Source organism: Syngnathus floridae, chromosome 12 (genome assembly GCF_059516105.1).
Source record: "Syngnathus floridae isolate MCC-2025c chromosome 12, RoL_Sflo_1.0, whole genome shotgun sequence".
NCBI classification, from domain to species: Eukaryota; Metazoa; Chordata; class Actinopteri; order Syngnathiformes; family Syngnathidae; genus Syngnathus; species Syngnathus floridae.
In genome coordinates, this window is record NC_142424.1 from 13,567,046 (window position 1) to 13,589,322 (window position 22,277).

Below are 22,277 nucleotides of genomic sequence, written 5' to 3' on the forward strand. Positions count from 1 at the left end.
CTCTAGCAGGCTCATAGAGAGGTGATGTAAACTGTAAGCCCAGCCCACATGGGAGAACAATGGAGAATGTACTTGTAAATTAGGGAGGAAGAAATCAGAGAGTGAGCGAAAATGGCAAAACGGAAGCGATCGGCTATTGTTCTTCATGATTGCGGTAGAGCAAAACAATGCAGCAAATTTAGAGGACATGGCTTTGAGTACGCGACAAACACCGAAGTCTGCTTCAAAAGCCACCGCCAGCTCAGGAATACATGTACTGAGTGGCAGTTGGAGTTTTGGAACATGGTGAAACAGAAGCGATTGGCTTTCAAGCAGCTTACAATCGAGCAAACCATTGCTTGTCTTGAGTGCGGTACAGCAAAACGATGGAGTGAATTTAGAAGATGTGGTTGTGAGTATGCGACAGACTTTGAAGGCTGCATCACAAGCTACCGCCGGCCAGCTTGGGCATGTGTGCTTTGTGATACAGTTCGGACGTTCTTTGTAAATAGCAAAACACGCACACGCATTGTGAGCACACACGCCAACATCTCTGTAAATAGCCCAAAAATTATAGAAGGTTGTTAAATGTGAAAGTTTTGCTGTTTGTGCACATTATCTACAAACTGGATTCGGTTGAAGTTGAGAAATTGTGTAAAATGTAAATAAAAACAAAATACAATGATTTGAAAATCCTTTTCAACCTATATTCAATTGAATACACTACAAAGACAACATATTTGATGCTCAAACTCAAAACTTTTTTTATTTTTCAAATAATAATCAACTTAGAATTTCATGGCTGCAACACGTGCAGTAGGAGTTGGGAAAGGGCATGTTTACCACTTCGTTACATCACCTTTCCTTTTAATAACACTCAATAAACGTTTTGGAAGAGAGGAGACTAATTGTCTTAGCTTCTCATGTGGAATTATTTCCCATTCTTGCTTGATGAACCACTTCAGCTGTTCAACAGTCCCCGCAGGGTCTTCCCTGTCGTATTGTACGCTTCATAAGGCGCCACACATTTTCAATGGGAGACAGGTCTGGACTGCAAGCAGGCCAGGGGAGAACCTGGACTCTTTTACTTCGAAGCCATGCTGTTGTAACACGTGCAGAATGTAGCTTGGCATTATCTTGCTGAAATAAGCAGCGGCGTCCATGAAAAAGACATCGCTTGGATGGCAGCATATGTTGCTCCAAAATCTGTATGTACTTTTCAGCATTTATGTTGCTTTCACAGAAATGTCAGTCACACATGCCATGGGAACTAATGCACCCCCATACCAACACAGATGCTGGCTTTTGAACATTGCGTTGATAACAGTCCGGATGGTCCGCTTCCTCTTTGGTCTGGAGGACACGACGTCCAGTGTTTCCAAAACCAATTTGAAAAGTGGACTCATCAGACCACAAAACACTTTTCCATTGTGCATCAGTCCATTTTACATGAGCTCGGGCCCAGAGAACCCAGTGGCGTTTCTGGATGTTGTTCATAAACGGCTTTTGCTTTGCTTGGTAGAGTTTTAACCCGCACTTACTGATGTAGTGACGAACTGTATTTACTGACAGTGGTTTTCTGAAGTTTTCCTGACCCCATTTGGTGATATCCTTTACACACTCATGTCTGTTTTTAAGGCAGTGCCATCTGAGGGATCGAAGGTCACGGTCATTCAGTCTTGGTTTCCGGCCATGGCACTTACATGCAGTGATCTCACCAGATTCTCTGAACCTTTTGATGATATTGTAGACTGTAGATGTTGAAATCCCTAAATTCCTTGCAATTCTGTTTTGAGAAATGTTGTTCTTAAACTGTTCAACTATTTTCTCATGCAGTTGTGGACAAAGTGGTGAACCTCGCCCCATCCATGCTTGTGAATGACTGAGCATGTTTGGGGAGGCTCTTTTTATACCTAATCATGGTACCCCCCTGTTCCCAATTAGCCTGGTCACATGTGGGATGTTCCAAATAGGTGTTTGATGAGCTTTTCTCAGCTTTCACAGTATTTTTTGCCACCTTCCCCAACTTCTACTGGACGTTTTGCAGCCATAAAATTCAAAGTTAATTATTGTTTGGCAAAAAACAATTAAGTTTATCAGTTTGAACATTAAATATGTTGTCTTTATAGTGCATTCAATTGAATATGGGTTGAGAAGGATCTTCAAATCATTTTACACAATTTTCCAACTTAAACCGAATCCGGTTTGTAATATGTAAATAAATATTTTTGCCATCAAAAACACATTTTCATTATTTTTGCTCATGTTTTATAGAAAGAAAGGGCTGTTGAGATATTTGAGATGTCACGGAACCAAAAAATATTACAGTCAAACCTCTACATACGAATTTAATTCATTCCAGGACCGACCTCGTATGTTGAAATACAGTCAAACCTCGGTTTTCGACCACAATCCGTTCCAGAAGGCGGTTCGAGAAGTGAATTGTTCGAATTCCGAATCCATTTTTCCCATTACAAATAATGGAAAAAAAATTAATCCGTTCCAAGACTAAAACAAACGCCTTTTTTAAGCATTTTTTTCATTTGCGTATTTTTGTCCGATCACGCAACTGCAGCGCACCGCCGAATGCGCAACCGTAGCGCGCCGCGGATCGGGCAGCCACCGCGCTGGTCGCATTATTGTGACAGAGCCGTCGCTCAAATTTAGAAAATATTTTTAAACTCCTGATGTACTTACCAAAATTTAAGTGGACCTCAGGGAGCTTAATTTGGTCCGAAAGCGCAACCGCAGCACGCCGGGCGCTCACTGTCACATTGCTTTAAGAGCGTCTTTGTGTTTTAGGATGGCGCTACTGCTTCCACTTGCTTTCTTTGGAGGCTTGATTAGGGGTTAATACAATCCTCAAAGTAACGAAAATACAATAACGAACGGAGTCAATCGGCATCCGGGCCACGCGGTCGGGTTTTCTCGGGTCCTTTCGGCTCATCTCGCGAGGTTCGACCTCCGAATTTTATTCGACAACCAAAGCAAAAAAAAAAAATCTAAATATTTTCGATCGAATTCCGATTTGTTCGACAACCGGGACGTTCGAAAACCGAGGTTTGACTGTAGTCGTATGTTAGATCAAATATTCCCATGAGAATACACTGTAATTCAATTACCGTAATTGCCGGACTATAAACCGCACCGGATTATAAGCCGCACCAGCTAAAATTCAGGGATATTTCAGTTTTTTTCTTACATAAGCCGCACCGGACTATAAGCCGGACGTGCACACGAGTTTTTTACAAAGAAAGACAGTACATAGAAAGCCTTTTTAACGTTTTAATAACATACTTGAACATGTCTTTCTAAACATTGCCTGTGACGCAGCAGTAGTACCGCAGCAACGCGAAAGTGTGCACGCGAGTTATTAACAAAGAAAGACTGGACACAGAAAGTATTTTTAAAGCTTTAATAACATACCTTAACATTTCTTTCCAAACACTGCCTGTGACGCGGCAGTAAAACCGCAGCAACACGGAAGTCACACAGCAAAGTCACTGAGACGCGGCGGTAACACAGCAGCAACACGGTAGCACAGCACTAACAGGGCTGGTTAAAATAAAACATACCAGTAAAAGTAAAAAAAAGAGCCGTCTTCATCTTCCTCCTGTGCAGTGAAACCATCGAAGTCTTCCTCCTAAGTGTCCGATTGGAATAGCGTTAGATATCCCTCGCCTCACACTTTCTCAGTCTCTCTTTCGTCGTCGCTTTTATGCATTTCTTCGAGTGTGAAGAGGGTCTGTTCATGCTAATCTTATTCATGCACGAAGCGCTAAATTAAACTAGCGACCGACACGTATAGCTTAAAAGCGGCATCATATGCATTATTTTTTGTCCCCCATAATGACAGTTTGTGTATAAAAGCTTCCTGTCTTTGTGTGAGCGCGGGTGTGTGCGTGATGCGCGAGACGATCAAAACACAAACTAGTCTTCTTCGGCGCATTATCTCTTCTTCGTCTGTCTCGCTCTTGCTTTCTGCTAGAGCGCCCCCTGGAGACCAGAGGCCGTAAAAATCCATAAGTACGCTCTAGAGTAGACACAAGATAATCTCATCAACATCGACTGCCTTTGGCTTAAAAGCGGCATCATATGCATTTCTTTTATCCCCCATGATGACGGTCTGTGTATAAAGGCTTCCTTTCAGTAATGTCCGTCTTGATCGCGTTCTGCGTGATGCGCGAAATGTAAACACAAACTAGCGCGTCTTCTTCGGCGCATTATTTCTTCTTCTGTCTCGCTCTTGCTTCCTGCTAGAGCACCCCCTGGAGGCCGGAGGCCGTAAAAATCCATAAGTACGCCGCGCCGCCGTTTAAGGTTCAAAGTAACCTTCTGAATAAAATGCATTAAAAGTTCACATTCATTACAACTTGTTTTTGGTGAGCAAAATGTCAGAAGAATTGAATTTAAATGCTGATTGATTGGGTTTTAATAATATGCAGATGGTCCAAACAGCGCCACTGCTTTGTGTAATCTCTGAGTGACATGGCAGAGTAAGAGAAAGGGTTTAGAGCACAGGTGTCAAACTCAAGGCCCGGGGGCCAGATACGGCCCGCCACATCATTGTATGTGGCCCGCGAAGACAAATTGTGCATCAAATTCGTGTGTCATTACTAGAATTGCAAATTGTCTTCACTTTTAATATCTTTTTTTTTTAATATTTGACCAGTTTTTACTCGTCTGATTTGAAAACGAGTTATTTGTCAGTTTGTTTTGTAGCTTTTACTGTATATAATAGTCTTAAGAGTAAAAGTGATCAAGTCATCACAAAAATCACGATTTTTTTTTTATATAAGCCGCACCTGACTATAAGCCGCAGGGTCCAAAATTTTGGAAAAAAGTCGCGGCTTATAGTCCGGAAATTACGGTAATTCGTTCCAATTACAATTACGCCCTAATAATCACTGCAGATGTACTGTATTGGCCCGAATATAAGACGATGTTTTTTGCATTGAAATAAGACTGAAAAAGTGGGGGTCGTCTTACATTCGGGGTATAGACATTATACCCATGCACTTGTGCGCAGCGGTAAGTCAAAGGTTGCTGGTATCGACTGAGTATGTTGCTGTGATCGTGTGCGTCTTTGACACAAAGTGATTATATACATTTCATTGTTACTACTGTCCACTGTTGTGCCCTTTGTTCGATCACGGTTTGCTTCGTGTGCGCGCCATTTGATTGACAGGTCCGGCACACTCCTTTAAGTTTGCCTCGCATCCTAAGAGTAGCCGTTACGCAGTGGCACGGCAACTAACGGTCGCCAGCAAATGTATTTTGTTGTGTCGATGACTTATGTTTGGTGTGTTGCCGAGAGTATTTCATTATGGTTATTTAGTATAGCGGAACCGTTACGCGCAGTTAGTTATGTAATGTGTGCCGTCTACTAGTGTTGTGTGACGTCAGAAGTTGAGCGTTGACTTACGTGCTGCATTTTTGTTTGTTGCAGAACCACACACACACACACACACACACACACACGCTTCATACAATAATCACACACGCAAGAATCACATTCACACACCCAAAGACTCACCCGTGTACACTACACACACCTGCTCTCACATCCTTACGACCAAATATGTGCCTATACCCTTTTGCCAGTATGCCCCTATGAGCCACAGTGCCTGTTACTTTTTTGCCAATAATTCAGTAAAGCAATCAAAACTGAACCACGTCTTCCCTCCTGTGTTCTGACCGACACTCGGGGGCGAAAAGAGCATAACCATCCGAGCCAACTCCCTATACCAGGGGTGGGCAAACCTTTTGACTTGTGGGCCGAATTGGGTTCTAAATTTTGACTGGAGGGCCGAACCAGGAGCAGATGGATGTACAGTAGTGTTTGTGTGAAGTAATATAAACGACATTTAAAGGTCATTGCATAAATGGTTTTGGCCTGTAGTAGAGAAGTAAAGCATGGATATTCAAAAAACGCTTTTTGGAAACAAATGCATTTTATTAACTTCATTAAAAATCTATTTCACCGAAAAACTACTATCAATGATTCTCATTAAATACATAAGACACTGTTATTATGAATAACAGTTTCTATCACTTCAGCGCCTGCAGGTCACACTTATGAAAGATGTTTATCTAATGAGGTGAAATCACATCAAACGGCCAACATTCTGACCAAATACATCATCTTAAAGAATCAGTGAAACAATACATCTAAATAAAGTATTAATATAGAAATTACTAATGAAGAAATCAAAAAAGCAACACGGTGACAGATTTACTGAAAATCAGAGCAGAGCTTTAACTAACAAACACCTGGTGACAGAGGCAAGGAAACGGGAAACACTTCCTTAAAGTCGGCCTTAAAAACTTTAAAAGTTAAGATTAGGCGAAAATAGAAGGTGCATCATAAACTTGCCCCTGCACTTGACTTTAGATCCGCAGTTTGTCGGTGAAAAAAGTTTTGCTGAGTCTTCAAATTAGCTGTCAACCTCTCCACTGTAGGTGCGCGTTCATGTGTTGACTCCTAGCGTAGTTAGCATGCTTTGTAGCAAAGTGACGGCTAATATTGTACTCCTTGCAACCGTTTCTTGGCATATCAGACATAACGGCATTGATGGGACTTCAGCGAAAAAATATTTTGTTGTCAACTCTTTTTTAAGCACTCGGCAGTCAGTGTCCACCTTTCTTTTCCCTTGGCCACTCATTTTGATGGAGGGATTCCAGGGGAAGGTTTGTGGGTGGGCTTGGCGTAAAACTGTATCTGAAAACTCAGTGCGCGAATTACGAGAATGCTGACGTCACAGCCCGCACTCGAAATTCGGCACTGATAGAAATAGAGCGCGGAGTGCGCCGGGTCCGTACTACTGAGTACATACACGCACTTGTGAGTGTGCACCACGCTTTCTGACGCGGCTTCCGGGAGTAAATGCGCGGGCGGGCGTTTCTCTATTTACTGGGGAAATGCAGTCATTGAAGGGAAAATAACCCAAAACAATGTATAATAATACAATTTATTCAGGTTTAGCGGGCCGGATGAAACGGCCCCATGGGCCGGATGTGGTAGTTTGCCCATGTCTGCCCTATACAGTCCTCAGGCATTATTTTATTGCAATGTTTTTCCTTATTAAGATTTGTTTCAAGACTGCATGCAGTTACAGTTAGACTTCACTTTGATGGTTAATGCATTATCGCAATTTTATTGTTTTATCACAGTAGATTGGTTTATTTACATTTCAAAAACCAGGAGCCATTCATTTACAAATGTGATTGCACTTTACATATTTAAATGTTCAGATATTAAGATGTGATAGACAGTTTTTGCATGATTTGAATGAGGCAAAATAACATGCTTCTTCTCTCAAATATATTGTTATAATCATGTGTTTCAGATGTAATCATTTTCTGTATACAAATTTAATTTGGTGTTCAAAATGTCTTTTTTCAAACTTGACTCTTGAAAAAGAGGGGGTCGTCTTATAATGAGGGTCGTCTTATATTCGGGCCAATACGGTACTGTTATGCCCTCTGTATGTTTTGTTTTGAAATATCGCCATTTTCTATTTGCTAGTCTAGAGTACCCACCTGTGGACGCCTAGTACAAGTGTTTGCTCACTCAGAGTACGAGACCCGGTAACGGCATCAGTTATACCGCGGATGTACGAATCTCATGTTGCTCTTCAAACATTGTTGCCTTGGACAAGATTTGTCCGTAAGTCTTTTGAACTAATATTTTTTCTGTTCGAACTTGTGTAAATGATTGTATGTTCAGTTTATTTACAGATTGAAGTTACGTTAACCAACATGCTACAAGCTAACGATTGTCTAATGCTGTTTCTCTTCATTTGTATTTCAGTTTTACGATGGTCTTTGTAGTGTTTTTAATAACAGCTCTTAAGCACTTTAGGACGATGTCATAGACTGGAGACGGGAAATGGAGTGATTGCAGAGCATGAGGCTGGAGGTTAATAAAGTGGCTCTCGTCACATCAAACTACAGTTGGACTCACTGGAATCTTTGAAAACACGACAATCTTAAGAGGGCAATGGTTTGAGGCCATTCCGCAATAAATCAGCATTAAAGACAATGAAGTCTGATTATTTGGGGCATCGTTTGTTCGCTGTCTGGCTCGAAGTAGAAGCTTCGGAGTAAGGACAGAACATACACATTGCAATAAAACAAAAGCATTATACCAGAGAGATGTAAAATGAAATAAATAAAGAAATTATCAATAAAATGGGTTTTTTATTGTCAGTGTACCTTAGAGACATATAGAGATACATACGGTCCGTAACTTACAGATTGCGAACTTCAAAATAACTTAGCTTTTTTTATTTTTTTTATTTTATAGACGTTTTTGTATTTTTCTGTTTTTTTTGTTCAACTTATATGACGTTAACATAACACATATATGGCGTTGGCCTTCTCACATATGATCATTTCAGTGATCGTTTGCCAGCAATCTCGTCCTTTATCCACACAAGTAAAAGGCATTCCATCTCTTCCAGGGTAGGGCTGCGACATTTACAGATAATGGTGATCCTCTTCGATGGCTTGACTGCTTTGAGGGCTTCCTTCTGCTTAACGATCGTCGAAATTGTTGACACGTTGCTACGGCCATATTGTTTCGCAATCTACACACTCTTTGCTCATATTTCCTGATCTTTTTTTTTTTTAATTGTAAGGGAATCATCCCTTTCTTCATCACTACTACCATTTGCGTTAGCCTTCTTGGGATATGATAACGTGACGCTGACGTCATCCGGACGTGCCACCGTCTAGCGGGCCAACCATGATAAATTATGATGGGAATTACTTCGGATATTGAATCACATTTGATCAATTATCCCATCATATGTTGAAAAATGTGTATGTTTAAGCAATGGTATGTAGAGGTTTGACCGTAGTGTCAAAATCGGAGTGTGCAGAAAATACGTCTTGCACAAAAATCTCATTTTCTCCTTATCTGTCTGAGATTGCTGATTTGAGTGAAACCAAGCTATTTTCAAACTAAAGAACGGAATAAGTTAGAATAATATTTTTTTTGTGAAAAAAGAGAGTCTAATCTTTGGTACCACCCGTGTATATATATATTTCGCCTTCATGAGATCGTCAACACGTTAAATTCTTTCACAATCTAATATTGTCGTGTCGCCCACCACTAATTCATTGTATCTGACCTTGTAGGATCTTCTGAAGCCAAACTTGTCAAGACGAGAGCCCCAGAGGAGTGCATATTTTGGTATTTTTTATTTATTCATATTTGTTCTAGATTTCAATGGTTATCTTGAACAATGTCAATAACAGTTTTAAATAGGCCAAAATGGTCACACAAACCTTTCAAACAGCGCAAAGCAGGATTTTTGCCTGTCCTTGCACAAATTAGTGCAAGAAAGACCTCACCACAAAGCTGTCCTGCTCATCAGAAGCGCCTTTAAGAACAACCTACCTGTATTAGAGCGTCGTCGAATGCCAAAGTCCCAGCTGGAGGTGATGTCCATAGACTGGGAGAGGTCACAAGTGTAACCGTCTGTCATGGAGCCAAATCCCTCATTTAAGGAACTCAATATTGCTGACTCATAGCCGCTACCAGGTATCTGAGTCAGATGACATTTCTCCAGATCCACATCCTGATCGATTAGGACCATTTCACACATTCCTGTATCATCACTGGTCACGTGGGATTGTCTGATGTGGGCAAGAATAATAGCTGGATTGTCCAAGAAGGCCATTTCTTCACCTTTGTAAAAACTGAGACAGAAATGAAATTAGTTTATTTTCCTAACTTTACCAACAGCCATTTAAATAACTTCAGTTGTAAAAAAACAATAAAAATCAGTAAAAACTATACCATATTTTCTGGACTAAAAGACGCACCTGATTATAAACCACACCAGCTAAAATTATGGGAACATTTTGTTTTGTTCATATAAAAGTCGCACCTGACTATAAGCCGCAGGTGTTTTAATGTTTAATTACCATTTTAAGAGAATATACACAAAGAGGATTGTCAGGAAAAATATGGTTCTTTTGGAACGCATACCTTTTATTAACATAACGTTTATTGATAGAGATGAAGGAGCTATGCAAAACATACAAAAAAGTCTCAGCGACGACCATAATAAACTTAACGTGCAAGGAACACTGGCAACACACAACTATTAATAAAGAAAATGGGACAACTTACAGAGGTAAAGTTGGCAATGCGATACGAGCTACACGTAAAGCTGCAGAGAAGACATGGCCCGGGAAAAAAATAATGAAAAGGGTGACGCAACAAGATGCCATTAACAACAGCCTAGTGCCCTCGAGTGGCCGGAAGATACCTCTACATTAGATGCAGCAGCTCTATTTCCTCCGTTAAGAGCGGCATCATATGAATTTCTTTTGTCCCCTATAATGAGGGTTTGTGTATAAAAGCTTCCTTTCTCCAGTAATGTCCATCTTGATCTTGTTCTGTCTCTTGTTCATGTCAATTGTTTGCCTGGCGGAAGGACATGCGATCTACGCACCACTCTTCTCCCCAGTCTCTGTGTGTCTTGTCACATATCCCTCCGCCAAGCAAAGCGGTGCCGCACAACAGCGGTCCACAACCTTTTTATTAATGAGTATATAAGTGTGTTAGACTAGACATAACAAAAAATCCATAGATACGCCACACCGGTGTAGTTGACATAAAAATCACGAAAAATCCATAGATACGCCGCACTGGACTACAAGCCTCAGGGTTCAAAGCTTGTGTATAAATATATGTGTATATATTATATTTTATTAGAGCGCCTCAAAACCTGCGTTGGTATTTCAGGGTCAGCACTTTGTTGGTTTAGTTCTTATCTCTCTGACAGGACCCAGCCCTTCTCATATAGTGGGGCGCGCCCTGCGATACCAAGGGGGGGGGTGGGGGGGGGGAGGGCCAATGTGACATCAGGGAACATGTTTTTCTTTAGGCTGTACTAGATTAAAGGGTAATTAGACATCCGCTGCAGTAGATGGGCGTGGCGGTATCACTGTAAGAGTGTGCGCAAGGAGTATTCGCTCTACGGTGGAGAGCGCACGGAACATACACACACACAGCACAGAGCAGGCGATAGAAAGTGCAGTGGGACACCATGGAAAAATATTTAACAGGGTTGAAAAGAACGGCGGAGAGAGACAGAGATAAGAGAATTGAGAGTCACACGAAAGCTAAGACAAGGAAATATGACGAAGCGTACGTAGCGCTCGGCTTCAGTGTGACTACGATGGGAAACGAGGAAAGACCGGTGTGTTTACTGTGCCTTACAATGTTGGCAGCGGACAGTATGAAGCCAAATAAATTAAGGCGGCACTTATAAAGTCATTGCACCCCAATCACGCTGTTAAGATGCTTGAGGTTTTTCAGCACAAACGGGCTGAATATTGCGAACAATCATCCCACTTTGTGAATGCTACATCAGTCAATCAGCAAGCACTGTAAGCATCCCACTTTGTGAATGCTACTTCAGTCAATCAGCAAGCACTGTAAGCATCATATAAAGCAGCGTACCAAATTGCCCAGTGCAAAAAAAAAGAAACCCACACCATTGCAGAAGAGCTGATACTACCTGCAGCCGTGGATATGGTCTCCATCATGTTGCCTCATTTTGATTAAAAAAACAGCACAAATTGTTTTATTCGTTTTTGTTTTGTAGGTTGAAATGTTTTGTATATGGTGCTCCTGAGTTAATGATTTCTTTGAATGAATATTATTTATTGCAGTTATTTAATTTGATATTATGTGTGTTTATTATTATTTTATTGCATTTTTTTCAGCATAAAATGGCAGTTGGTCAAGAATGTTTATAGTTCGAATAATTATAATTTATATTTCAATTTCAGACAAAGTGATGCACTTTGAATCTGTTCTGTTACAGACTAAAAAACAATGTTATTATTAAAGTTATTCTTTATTGTAAGTTGATCTTTCTTATTTATTTTTTGTTTTCTTTAATGTTAATAACATGGGGGGGTGCGAAATGTATTCTTATCCCTGGGGGGCATCACAGAAAATGATTGAGAAGCACTGGCGTAGTCCATGGCAACACGACCTCTGAGCTAAATGTTACATGTGATGTCCCGCAGGGATTAGCACTCGGACCTAAACTATTTCGTATTTATATGATTCTGCTTGGGGACATTGTATGTAAATCTAACATTAGTTTTCATGGTTATGCGGCTGAAACCCAATTATATAAACCGTTATCAATGACAAATCCGTGGGATTGTTATAATCTTGAGACGCGCCTTGGTGAGATTAAACAATGGATGTCTCTCAATTTCCAACATCTTAACCCAGATAAAACCGAGATTTTGAATATTTGAGCAAACACTCTCCTTTCAAAAACACATTAACAACATAAATAGAACTGCGTTTTTTCACCTCCGCAATATAGCTAAGATTTGCTAGATTCTTTTAACTCGTGATGCGGGAATTATTATACATGCGTTTATTACGTCGCGCCTTGAGTACTGTAACGTATTGTTCTCTGATCTTCCTAAATCCAGTATTAAAAGTCTACAGTTGGTACAAAATGCAGCGAGGCTGCTCACACGGACGAGAAAATTTGATCAAATTACCCCAATATTAGCCAACTTGAATTGGCTCCCGGTCCATTTAAGATGCGACTTCAAGGTTCTTTTAACCTATAAAGCATTGCATGGCTTAGCGCCTTCATATCTTGTCGACCTAGTTGTCTCTTGCGTTCTGTCTCGAAACCTTCGTTCGTACAGCGCTGGTCTTTTAGTGACCCCGAGGGCCAAAAAGAAGTCCGCAGCTTCTAGAGCAGTCTCTATTCGGCCCCAGAGCTTTGGAATGTTCTACGAATAGATATCAGAACTGCTAGCTCAGAAGAAACATTTATTGCCGTGCTGACATGCCCCGGCAGCCCAGCGCGAGGGCATCCGCACATTGCTCAGAGGCACGCCTCGCGCATTTAGTGCTCATTGTCCCAAATCCTGGACGGCAGTGCTTTTTTCCTACGTGCGCGGCACTCAGCCACGCACCAGGCACTTGTCCTCGTACGCGGTTGTGTTACGTCTCCACTCTCGCCCTGGACCGGCTCACGCGCCCTCAGCGCAAGACCTCTGAGGTCGCCAGTATGGAACTGCTAACCATCAGTCCTCACCTTTTTGTCTGCTTTGACACGCACGCCTGCCACCTGATTTGTTTACTTATTATTTATTCATCACTCTTATTTATTCATTGTTTGTGGCTTCTTGTTTTATTTTCTTGAGTTGTTTACTTGTATGTACATTGTGAACTATGTCTTGTCACCGTGGGATAGTGGGAACGTAATTTCGTTCTCTTTGTGTGTCTTGGCATGTGAAGAAATTGACAATAAAGCAGACTTTGACTTTGACTTTTTGACTTTGATTCTCGTTTGCCTGACCCGCTGTGTAACGAGATGCCCGCACGACGCGAGCTTGCTGACCGGCTAGTCAGCTTGCCTCATTGTCCTGCTCTGCCGGCATTCCAGTCCTCCTTGTTTCCTTTAAACTTTCCCCAAATAAAGAGCCCGTGTTGCATATGGTTGTCCTGCCTGCTTTGTGACAACAAAACGAAGCGCGAATCAGCGATGCTGCTGATTCTGCTGATTCTGCTGACACAAACAAAGTGGAGCAGGGGATACGTAGCAGGAGATTGAGATTGCCTGGTTAGAGCTGCTCTTACAGCTCTAAGTAAATCATCGGGAAGGATACAGATTAACATGTTCCCCTTGGTCTCCTACCGGCCAATAGTGTGCTGTAAAGTCATATGGGCAGACAAAGCTCTGCGCTCCAAGTGACGCCTCAAAAATCCACGATGCACCGAATATTTGCACAACATTTGTTTTCATAAAAACTCGCAATGTACTGAGGTCGCGATAAATGAACCGCGAAGTAGCGAGGGATGTCTAGAATTGTCAATGTTGCACATGTGAAGCCCTTTTGAGACTTGTCTCTGATTAAGGGCTATATAAATAAACTTGACTTGACTATAGTCCGGAAAATACGGTAAGATGAAATATTGGAGGAGAGATGCAACTTATGCCTCATTTCCTCTGACGATATACACCCTGCTCCGCTCTGCTCGGCTCTACACCCAAAAACGTCTCCACAGCCACTACAATGCATTGATGCAACCTCCGCTTGATTGGTGGCTGATTCCTTTATAGGCTAACAATAGGGAGCTGCTGTCCTGCCTGCCAATTTCAGCAGGTACGGTGTACTGTTTGATGAGTTTTCATGCAGTTTTAGGTCCACGAAAATGTGATTCATTCACAGAATAATAGCAAAACAAAATTTAAAATGATTTCTACAAAAACAATAGGGACAATAGCAACAGTTACTGCTCTGGCCCCATTAATAATTAATAATAATAATAATAATAATTTCTACAAAAATAATAGAGACCTCGCAGCCGTCGCTGCTCCCTGATCACTGATAACGGACATCCCAAGACTCCCGGAAGTTCCGGGAGTCTCCCTGATATGGATGCTCGCGAGTCGGATCAAAATATCCCGGATTTTAGACTACGCTCATTGGTTTAGTCAGCAAAATAAGCCAATAAGTTTTGGTGTGGGAGGGTTCAGTTTACTCTCCCACTGTTGCCACCTCAGTTACCACGCAAGTCAGTGCATGCTGCAAGATGGCAGAGGATGAATCCTTGAGTAAAAACACAAAAATCCAAAACTCATTTAACTGCAGAATATACAAATATATATCAGGGATGAGAATGGCAAATGTGAAAAAACACAGAAAAGTAGCGGGGGGGAGGAAATTATATACCGTATTTGCCGGTGTATTGGTCGACCTTTTTCGATCCAAAATCGACCGAAAAAAATCGACCTCGACTTATACACCGAGTCATAAAATTTAACTTCGTATTCATCGCTTCAAATGTGATGGTAACCAAGGCCGTTTCTCATGCATCTCATTGTGCGTTGCACTTAGAAAATTTGAACCGGGCGGCGTGCGCGAGTGCGCGGCCCGCTGGAAGTCGAATGAGGCGCCGCGACCACCTCCGCGGTGCTTATAAACAGCCGATCCGCTCGGCGGGGGCTATTTTCGGCCACTTGGCTTGTGCGCACGGCCTCCCGGATGTGCCGGGCGGGTGCGCGAGCTCGCCGGCCGCTGGAAGTCAAATGAGGCGCCGCAACCACCTCCGGGGTGCTTATAAACAGCCGATCCGCTCGGCGGGGGCTATTTTCGGCCACTTGGCTCGTGCGCACGGCCTCCCGGATGTGCCGGGCGGCGTGCGCGAGCTCGCCGATCGCTGGAAGTCGAATGAGGCTCCGCGATCTCCTCCGCGGTGCTTATAAACAGCCGATCCGCTAGGCGGGAGCTATTTTCGGCCACTTGGCGCGTGCGCACAGCCTCCCGGATGTGCCGGGCGGCGTGCGCGAGCTCGCCGGCCGCTGGAAGTCGAATGAGGCTCCGCGATCTCCTCCCGGTGCTTATAAAGAGCCGATCCGCTCGGCGGGAGCTATTTCCGGCCACTTGGCGCGTGCGCACGGCCTCCCGGTGGTGCCAGGCGGCGTGCGCGAGTGTGCTGGCCGCTGGAAGTCGAATGAGGCTCCGCGATCTCCTCCGCGGTGCTTATAAAGTGCCGATCCGCTCGGCTTGAAGCTATTTCCGGCCTCCCGGTGGTGCCGGGCGGCGTGCGCGAGCTCGCCGGCCGCTGGAAGTCGAATGAGGCTCCGCGATCTCCTCCGCGGTGCTTATAAACAGCCGATCCGCTCGGCTGGAGCTATTTCCGGCCACTGCGCATGCGCACGGCCTCCCGGAATTTGAACACATTTCGTCAATAAATTTCGCATATTTCTGATTGAATTTTGAAGTTTAATATAATGCAACAATTGAGCTCGACTAATACAAAGGATATATCATAAAATCGTAAATTTCCGTCGAATTTTAGGGGGTCGACTTATACACCGAGTCGACTTGTACACCGGCAAATACGGTATATCATTGAAGATTTATTCTTTAACGATATCATGACAATAGCCTAACATTGGCTTACATGTAACTTTCTAAACCAACATGCTTGTTAAAGTAAAAACGTACCTTTGTGTTTTTTTGTTTCGATGTGCTCCTTAATGTTCCTAGCGCCGCGACCTCCATAGTTTATCACATCTTGACAAAGAATGCATAAAACCTTCCCCGGGACATCTAATTTACGGATATGTTCCGTCAGGCAGGTGGTTACGGACTGTGTTCCGAGTTGTAAGATGACGCTGCTCTCGAGCCATGCCCATCTGAAGCAGTTCTTGATCTTGTTCGACTTGTCTACTTCCCTGGCACGATCCTCATCTTTTTTTCTCTGAAACGTTGGCCATGCTGGCGAAAACCTTTGCCGATTAGGCAAATGAGTAGGCTAATGATGTGACAAAAGTAGCGCCAAAATGCTGCCGAAAATAAGGCGGATGTTGTCGCAATACAGCTGCCAGCCGGCCCCCCCATATATAAAAACAATTTTCTCAACGAATCTACACGATTCACGAAAATGATACTTCAGATGGAAAAAAACACAGAAATCCGCAGATCCGCGGAAAATTCTCATCCCTGATATATCCCTGTTGAGTTAAAGTGAAGAATTATGACACCGTGGCAAATTGACTTCCATATTACCCATGGCAGATTTAATGATTGTAAAATACATGCCAGCTAGGCTAAGTTTTACACACCATCACTTGGGTTTATTTCTGTAGGTTAAATGCTGTCATGATATTGAGCAAAACTTATGAAAGACTTCTGTATTAATGCATATGGCGTTACTATAAGTGGTATAGATGTCTAACTCGCCACCTATCAAACTATATCCTACCTAAGACTTAAGATAATCCCGAATTTAATACAGTCAAACCTCTACATACGATTATACGATTGCTTAAACCTACATATTTTTTAACATATAATTTGAAATTGTATCAAATATTTGTCTCAGCATCGGAAGTAATTCCCAACATACAACGTCATCATGTTAATCCCGCTTGATGGCAGCACGTCGGGATGACGTCAGTTAGCGTCCCAAGTAGGTTAACGCAAATGTAGTGGTAAAAAAAGAAGGTGATGATTTCCTGACAATTAAAACAAGAACTCACAGGACAACATGAGCACGGAATGTGTCAACAATTTTGACGATCATTAAGCAGACGGAAGCCCTCAAAGCGGTCAAACCATCCAAGGGGATTGGCATCATCTCTAAATGTCGCAGCCCTACCCTGGAAAAGATGGACGCCTTTTGCTTGTGTGGATAAAGGACAAGGAGATTGCTGGCGAAATGATGATCGAAACGATCATAAGTTAGACGGTCAGTGCCAAATATTGTGTTATGTTAACGTTATGCAAGTCAGATAAAAAACAAACTGAAAAATATAAAACATATATAAAATATACAATTAAAAAGCTAAGTTAGTTTGAAGTCCACATACTGTAAGTTAAAGTACGTTATGGAACTTATGTACCTCTATGTGTCTCTAAGGTAGTAACAATAAAACCTCTTTTTATTTATTATTTCTTTGTAATGTATTTCTTTTTACATCGCTGATGATGCATTTCTTTTTTGCTATGTGTAATTATCTGCAGAATTTATTAGGGAGTTATCATTGTTCTTTTGGCTGTGGAACGAATCAAACAAATTCCAGTGTATTCATATGATAATATTTTATCAAAATACGGCCATTTCACATACGAAGCAGGTTCCGGAACAATTAAATCATATGTAGAGGTCTGACTGTATATTAATAGATGTAGGCTAAATTAACTAAGGGTAAATTAATTGTACAAAATATATAGAAATGATAGGCCTAATTATCTGCTTTATTCTTTAGGGACCACAACATAATAGGAACTGGAACTGTAAGCTTGGAGCTCTTACAGTTCCTGCAGAAAAGGAAGGCTGTTCAATCTCAGTTCTTTTCTGCAGAAAAGCTGATAGTGGTTCTACCCAATTCCAATTGTGATCTGAGAAAGCATTCAGTTTGGAGTGTCATATCAAAACAGAAGTCAGGTGTCAGATGCCTCACCAAACTCTTGTGAACCTGATTAACAAATTGCAAAATTTGTAAGATTAACAAATTCAATGATGACCTTGAAGTGGCAGGGAAATTGCAAGGTTAGGTGGTCAGTAAGCATTATTTTTGGGAATTGGGGCGTCTGCAACTATTACTGCGAGCAACAATAATAATAATAATAATAATAATAATAATAATAATAATAATAATAATAATAATAATAATAACAATAAAAGCATTTCTCTGAAAGGAGTTTTTGGAACTTGGGATGTCTATGGCTGGTAGTGACTATAAAGGGCCCTCGCAACCCTGGCCACATCGGGTACTGACGTGCACGTCAGTGTACTAACTAGCACGCTCGTGTTTAGGTGAACCACGATTCGACATTTGACGTGAAAACGTTGAAAGGTCGTACTTGGTTCCTCCTTTTACGTGAACATCGACAAGGATACGTTCGTGTCGACCAAGACGGTTTTACAAAATAGTCCTTTCTTTTTTTTTAACACAAGGAAATTCCGTTTGAAGTTAGATGACACGAAGCGTCGTTTAAACGTGCTAAACCACTTCTACATTGTAAACAAGAAACGATAAATGCACCAATTCACCCTATTCAAAGTAATATATTGAAACGTTACCTGGTTTGATCGCGCCCCACTATTACAGCGGCCGCTCAGAATTCATTTGAACATTGTGAATAAAATATTCCAGGTGCATCTGACGTATAAATAAAGAAACGCTCCGATGGTCACACAAACGACAGTACTGCTTCCCGTTTACGTCTTCTTCTCTCATGTTTTGCAGCTTGCTTTCCAGCGCATTACTGCCACTTTCAGTTCCGGAGTGTGGCTAACGGACACTTACGGAGGACTCACAAATAAATTACTCAGGATGCACTTGTGTTTTCGGCATACGCGTCATTCACATTAAAACACGGAGAATAAAAGTACTATAATATCTATCCTTCCACCCATTAATAGTGCAAACACATACAGGTGATGGACAGTAATTTAGAATTATTTCAGTAATTGCATTCAAAAAGTGAAACTTGTACATTCATGCATTGCACACAGACTGATGTATTTCAATGTTCATTTCTTTCAATTTTAAAATTTATTAGTGAAAACTAATGACAACTCCAAATTCAGTATCTCAAAAAATTAGAATACAGCATCTCAAAGAATGCTTTTCCCACGTCCCAGGGGAGGCGGGGGACATTGAGTCTGAGTGGACCATGTTCCGCGCCTCCATTGTTGAGGCGGCCGACCGAAGCTGTGTCCGTAAGGTCGTTGGTGCCTGCCGTGGCGGCAATCCCCGAACCCGCCGGTGGTAAGGGATGCCGTCAAGCTGAAGAAAGAGTCCTATCGGGCCGTTTTGGCCTGCGGGACTCCGGAGGCAGCTGACAGGTACCGGATGGCCAAGCGGAACACGGCTTCGGCAGTTGCTGAGGCAAAAACCCGGGTGTGGGAGGAGTTTGGTGAGGCCATGGAGAATGACTTCCGGACGGCTTCGAGGAAATTCTGGTCCACCATCCGGCGTCTCAGGAGGGGGAAGCAGTGCAACGTCAACACTGTTTACAGTGGGGATGGTGTGCTGCTCACCTCGACTCGGGACGTCGTGAGTCGGTGGGGAGAATACTTCGAAGACCTCCTCAATTCCACCTACACGCCTTCCATTGAGGAAGAAGGGCCTGGAGACTCTGAGGCGGATTCTCCAATCTTTGGGGTCGAAGTCACTGAGGTAGTTAAAAAACTCCTCGGTGGCAAGGCCCCGGGGGTGGATGAGATCCGCCCGGAGTTCTTAAAAGCTCTGGATAATGTGGGGCGTTCATGGCTGACACGCCTCTACAACATTGCGTGGACATCGGGGACATTGTCTCTGGATTGGCAGACTGGGGTGGTGGTTCCCCTATTTAAGAAGGGGGACCGGAGGGTGTGTTCCAATTACAGGGCAATCACACTCCTCAGCCTCCCCGGTAAGGTCTATTCAGGGGTGCTGGAGAGGAGGGTCTGTCGGGAGGTCGAACCTCGGATTCAGGAGGAGCAGAATGGCTTTCGTCCTGGCCGTGGAACAGTGGACCAGCTCTACACCCTTGGCAGCATCCTCGAGGGTGCATGAGAGTTCGCCCAACCAGTCCACATGTGTTTTGTGGACTTGGAGAAGGCGTTCGACCGTGTCCCTCGAGAGGTTCTGTGGAGGGTGCTTCGGGAGTACGGGGTGCCGAGCCAACTGATAAGGGCGGTTCAGTCCCTGTATCACCGATGCCAGAGTCTGGTCCGCATTTCCGGCAGTAAGTCGGATTCGTTCCCAGTGAGGGTTGGACTCCGCCAAGGCTGCCCTTTGTCACCGATTCTGTTCATAATTTTTATGGACAGAATTTGTAGGCACAGCCGAGGCGTTGAGGGGGTCCGGTTTGGGGACCTCAGCATCGCGTCTCTGCTTTTTGCAGATGACGTGGTGCTGTTGGCTTCTTCAGGCCGTGATCTCCAGCTCTCGCTCGAACATTTCGCAGCCGAGTGTGAAGCGGTCGGGATGAGGGTCAGCACCTCCAAATCCGAGTCCATGGTCCTCGATCGGAAAAGGGTGGAATGCCCTCTCCGGATCGGGGATGAGATCCTGCCCTAAGTGGAGGAGTTCAAGTATCTTGGAGTCTTGTTCACGAGTGAGGGGAGGATGGAGCGCGAGATCGACAGGCGGATCGGTGCAGCGTCGGCAGTAATGCGGACCCTGTACCGGTCCGTTGTGGTGAAGAGAGAGCTGAGCCAAAAGGCAAAGCTCTCAATTTACCGGTCGATTTACGCTCCTACCCTCACCTATGGTCACGAGCTATGGGTCGTGACCGAAAGAATGAGATCCCGGATACAAGCGGCCGAAATGAGTTTTCTCCGCAGGATGTCCGGGCTCTCCCTTAGAGATAGGGTGAGAAGCTCGGTCATCCGGGAGAGAGTCGGAGTAGAGTCGCTACTCCTCCACGTTGAGAGGAGACAGGTGGCTCGGGCATCTTATCAGTATGCCTCCTGGACGCCTCCCTGGGGAGGATTTCCGGGCATGTCCCACCGGTAGGAGACCCCAGGGACGACCCAGGATGCGCTGGAGAGACTATGTCTCTCAGCTGGCCTGGGAACGCCTTGTGATCCCCGGGATGAGCTGGATGAAGTGGCTGGGGAGAGGGAAGTCTGGGAGTCCCTCATAAAGTTGCTGCCCCCGCGACCCAACCCCGGATAAGCGGAAGAAGATGGATGGATGGATGGATTATAATAAATTTAATAACAAGATAAATACATCTCAGAAAGGATCAGCAGACAAAAAACAAGTGAGGCAGAATATTGATTTTTCTCGCGAGGAGTGCGATACAGATTGCTTTCTACAATCTGACTACACTAAAAATCTGTTTGCACTCCTCGCTCTTTTTATTTGGAATGCCCTACCCACAATGTGAGACTAGCCCCTAAGGGGAGGGGAGAAGGCGTGGGCTTAGTCTCATAAGAAAAGAAACGAGATTGCAAGGACAAGATGTTATGTGAACCAAAAAGTCACAGACAAGATGTCATGAGAAACAAAAAGAATGCAAGGACAAAATGCTATGTGAAACAAGTAGTCACAGACAAGATGCCATGAGAAAAGAATGCAAGGACAAAATGCCATGTGCAGACATCAACAAAATAGTTTGAGCTATCAACAACTTTCTTGGATTCCCAGAGGTATAGAAGGTCAGGAAGTTCCAGACAGCATCGTTTAACGTGTTGTTTTTCACAATCCGTCTGGTGGACGTCTGCAAGGCGAAACAGCAAGCATTCTGTGCAATAATCTTATTAATAAGTACTCATTAGAGAACGCATGATAACATATAGATACAATTTATCTAACAGTTTCCCCCTGTTTATCATAGGTTCCCGGAGACCAACTCATCACCCATATGGCCACTTCAAAAGATTTTCAGCCAAGGGATCACATTTTGCAAGAACTAACTTACACTCAGGAGGAAATTGAGTCTTAATCGTCAAAGCCAGGGTCAGGAAACAAATCGGACAGGTTTACCACAATAGATTCTGTTAAAGATTTGCTCACTCCAACTTATTTCGCAAGAAGCACACGAGAGACAAGCAAGTTCTTTTAGACACCTGCAGGTGGAGAGTTCACACGTTGAAGGAGTGAAGTCTGAAGCTCTCCCAACTGCAAGGACATATTTATTAAGAGAAAGAGTGGGGGCAAGAGTAGACTGAATAGGAAGCCCTTGTGCTCTAGTCAAAACATATCAGGGGGTGTTTTACGACCTTGTAGTGCGCATCCGGGAGGGGGATGAATGGAAGACGGGTTTTAACACACATCGAG

General features: G+C 43.3%; 1 protein-coding gene and 1 long non-coding RNA gene across 4 annotated transcripts in view; one reads left to right on the top strand and one right to left on the bottom strand.

Annotated features, from left to right (window-relative positions):
* mapkap1 (MAPK associated protein 1) overlaps window positions 1–18,745 on the bottom strand; it is a 102,075-nt gene extending 83,330 nt beyond the window's left edge. For 2 of the 3 annotated variants that reach the window (XR_015861702.1, XM_088392033.1), the window contains exons 1-2: window positions 18,584–18,745; window positions 9,386–9,687 (exon numbers count right to left, since the gene is read on the bottom strand). Coding sequence is in view for 2 of the 3 variants with exons in the window: in XM_088392033.1 (XP_088248159.1) it covers window positions 9,386–9,668 (283 nt within the window). In the remaining variant the exon portion in view is untranslated. The remainder of the gene's footprint in view (window positions 1–9,385; window positions 9,688–18,583) is intronic. The other variant, XM_088392034.1, reaches the window with a different exon arrangement.
* On the top strand, window positions 4,098–8,137 carry LOC148390107 (uncharacterized). Its single transcript, XR_015861703.1, has 3 exons — window positions 4,098–4,277; window positions 7,508–7,648; window positions 7,793–8,137. It is a non-coding gene; the product is annotated as an uncharacterized LOC148390107 (long non-coding RNA).
* Window positions 18,746–22,277: the final 3,532 nt, after the last annotated feature.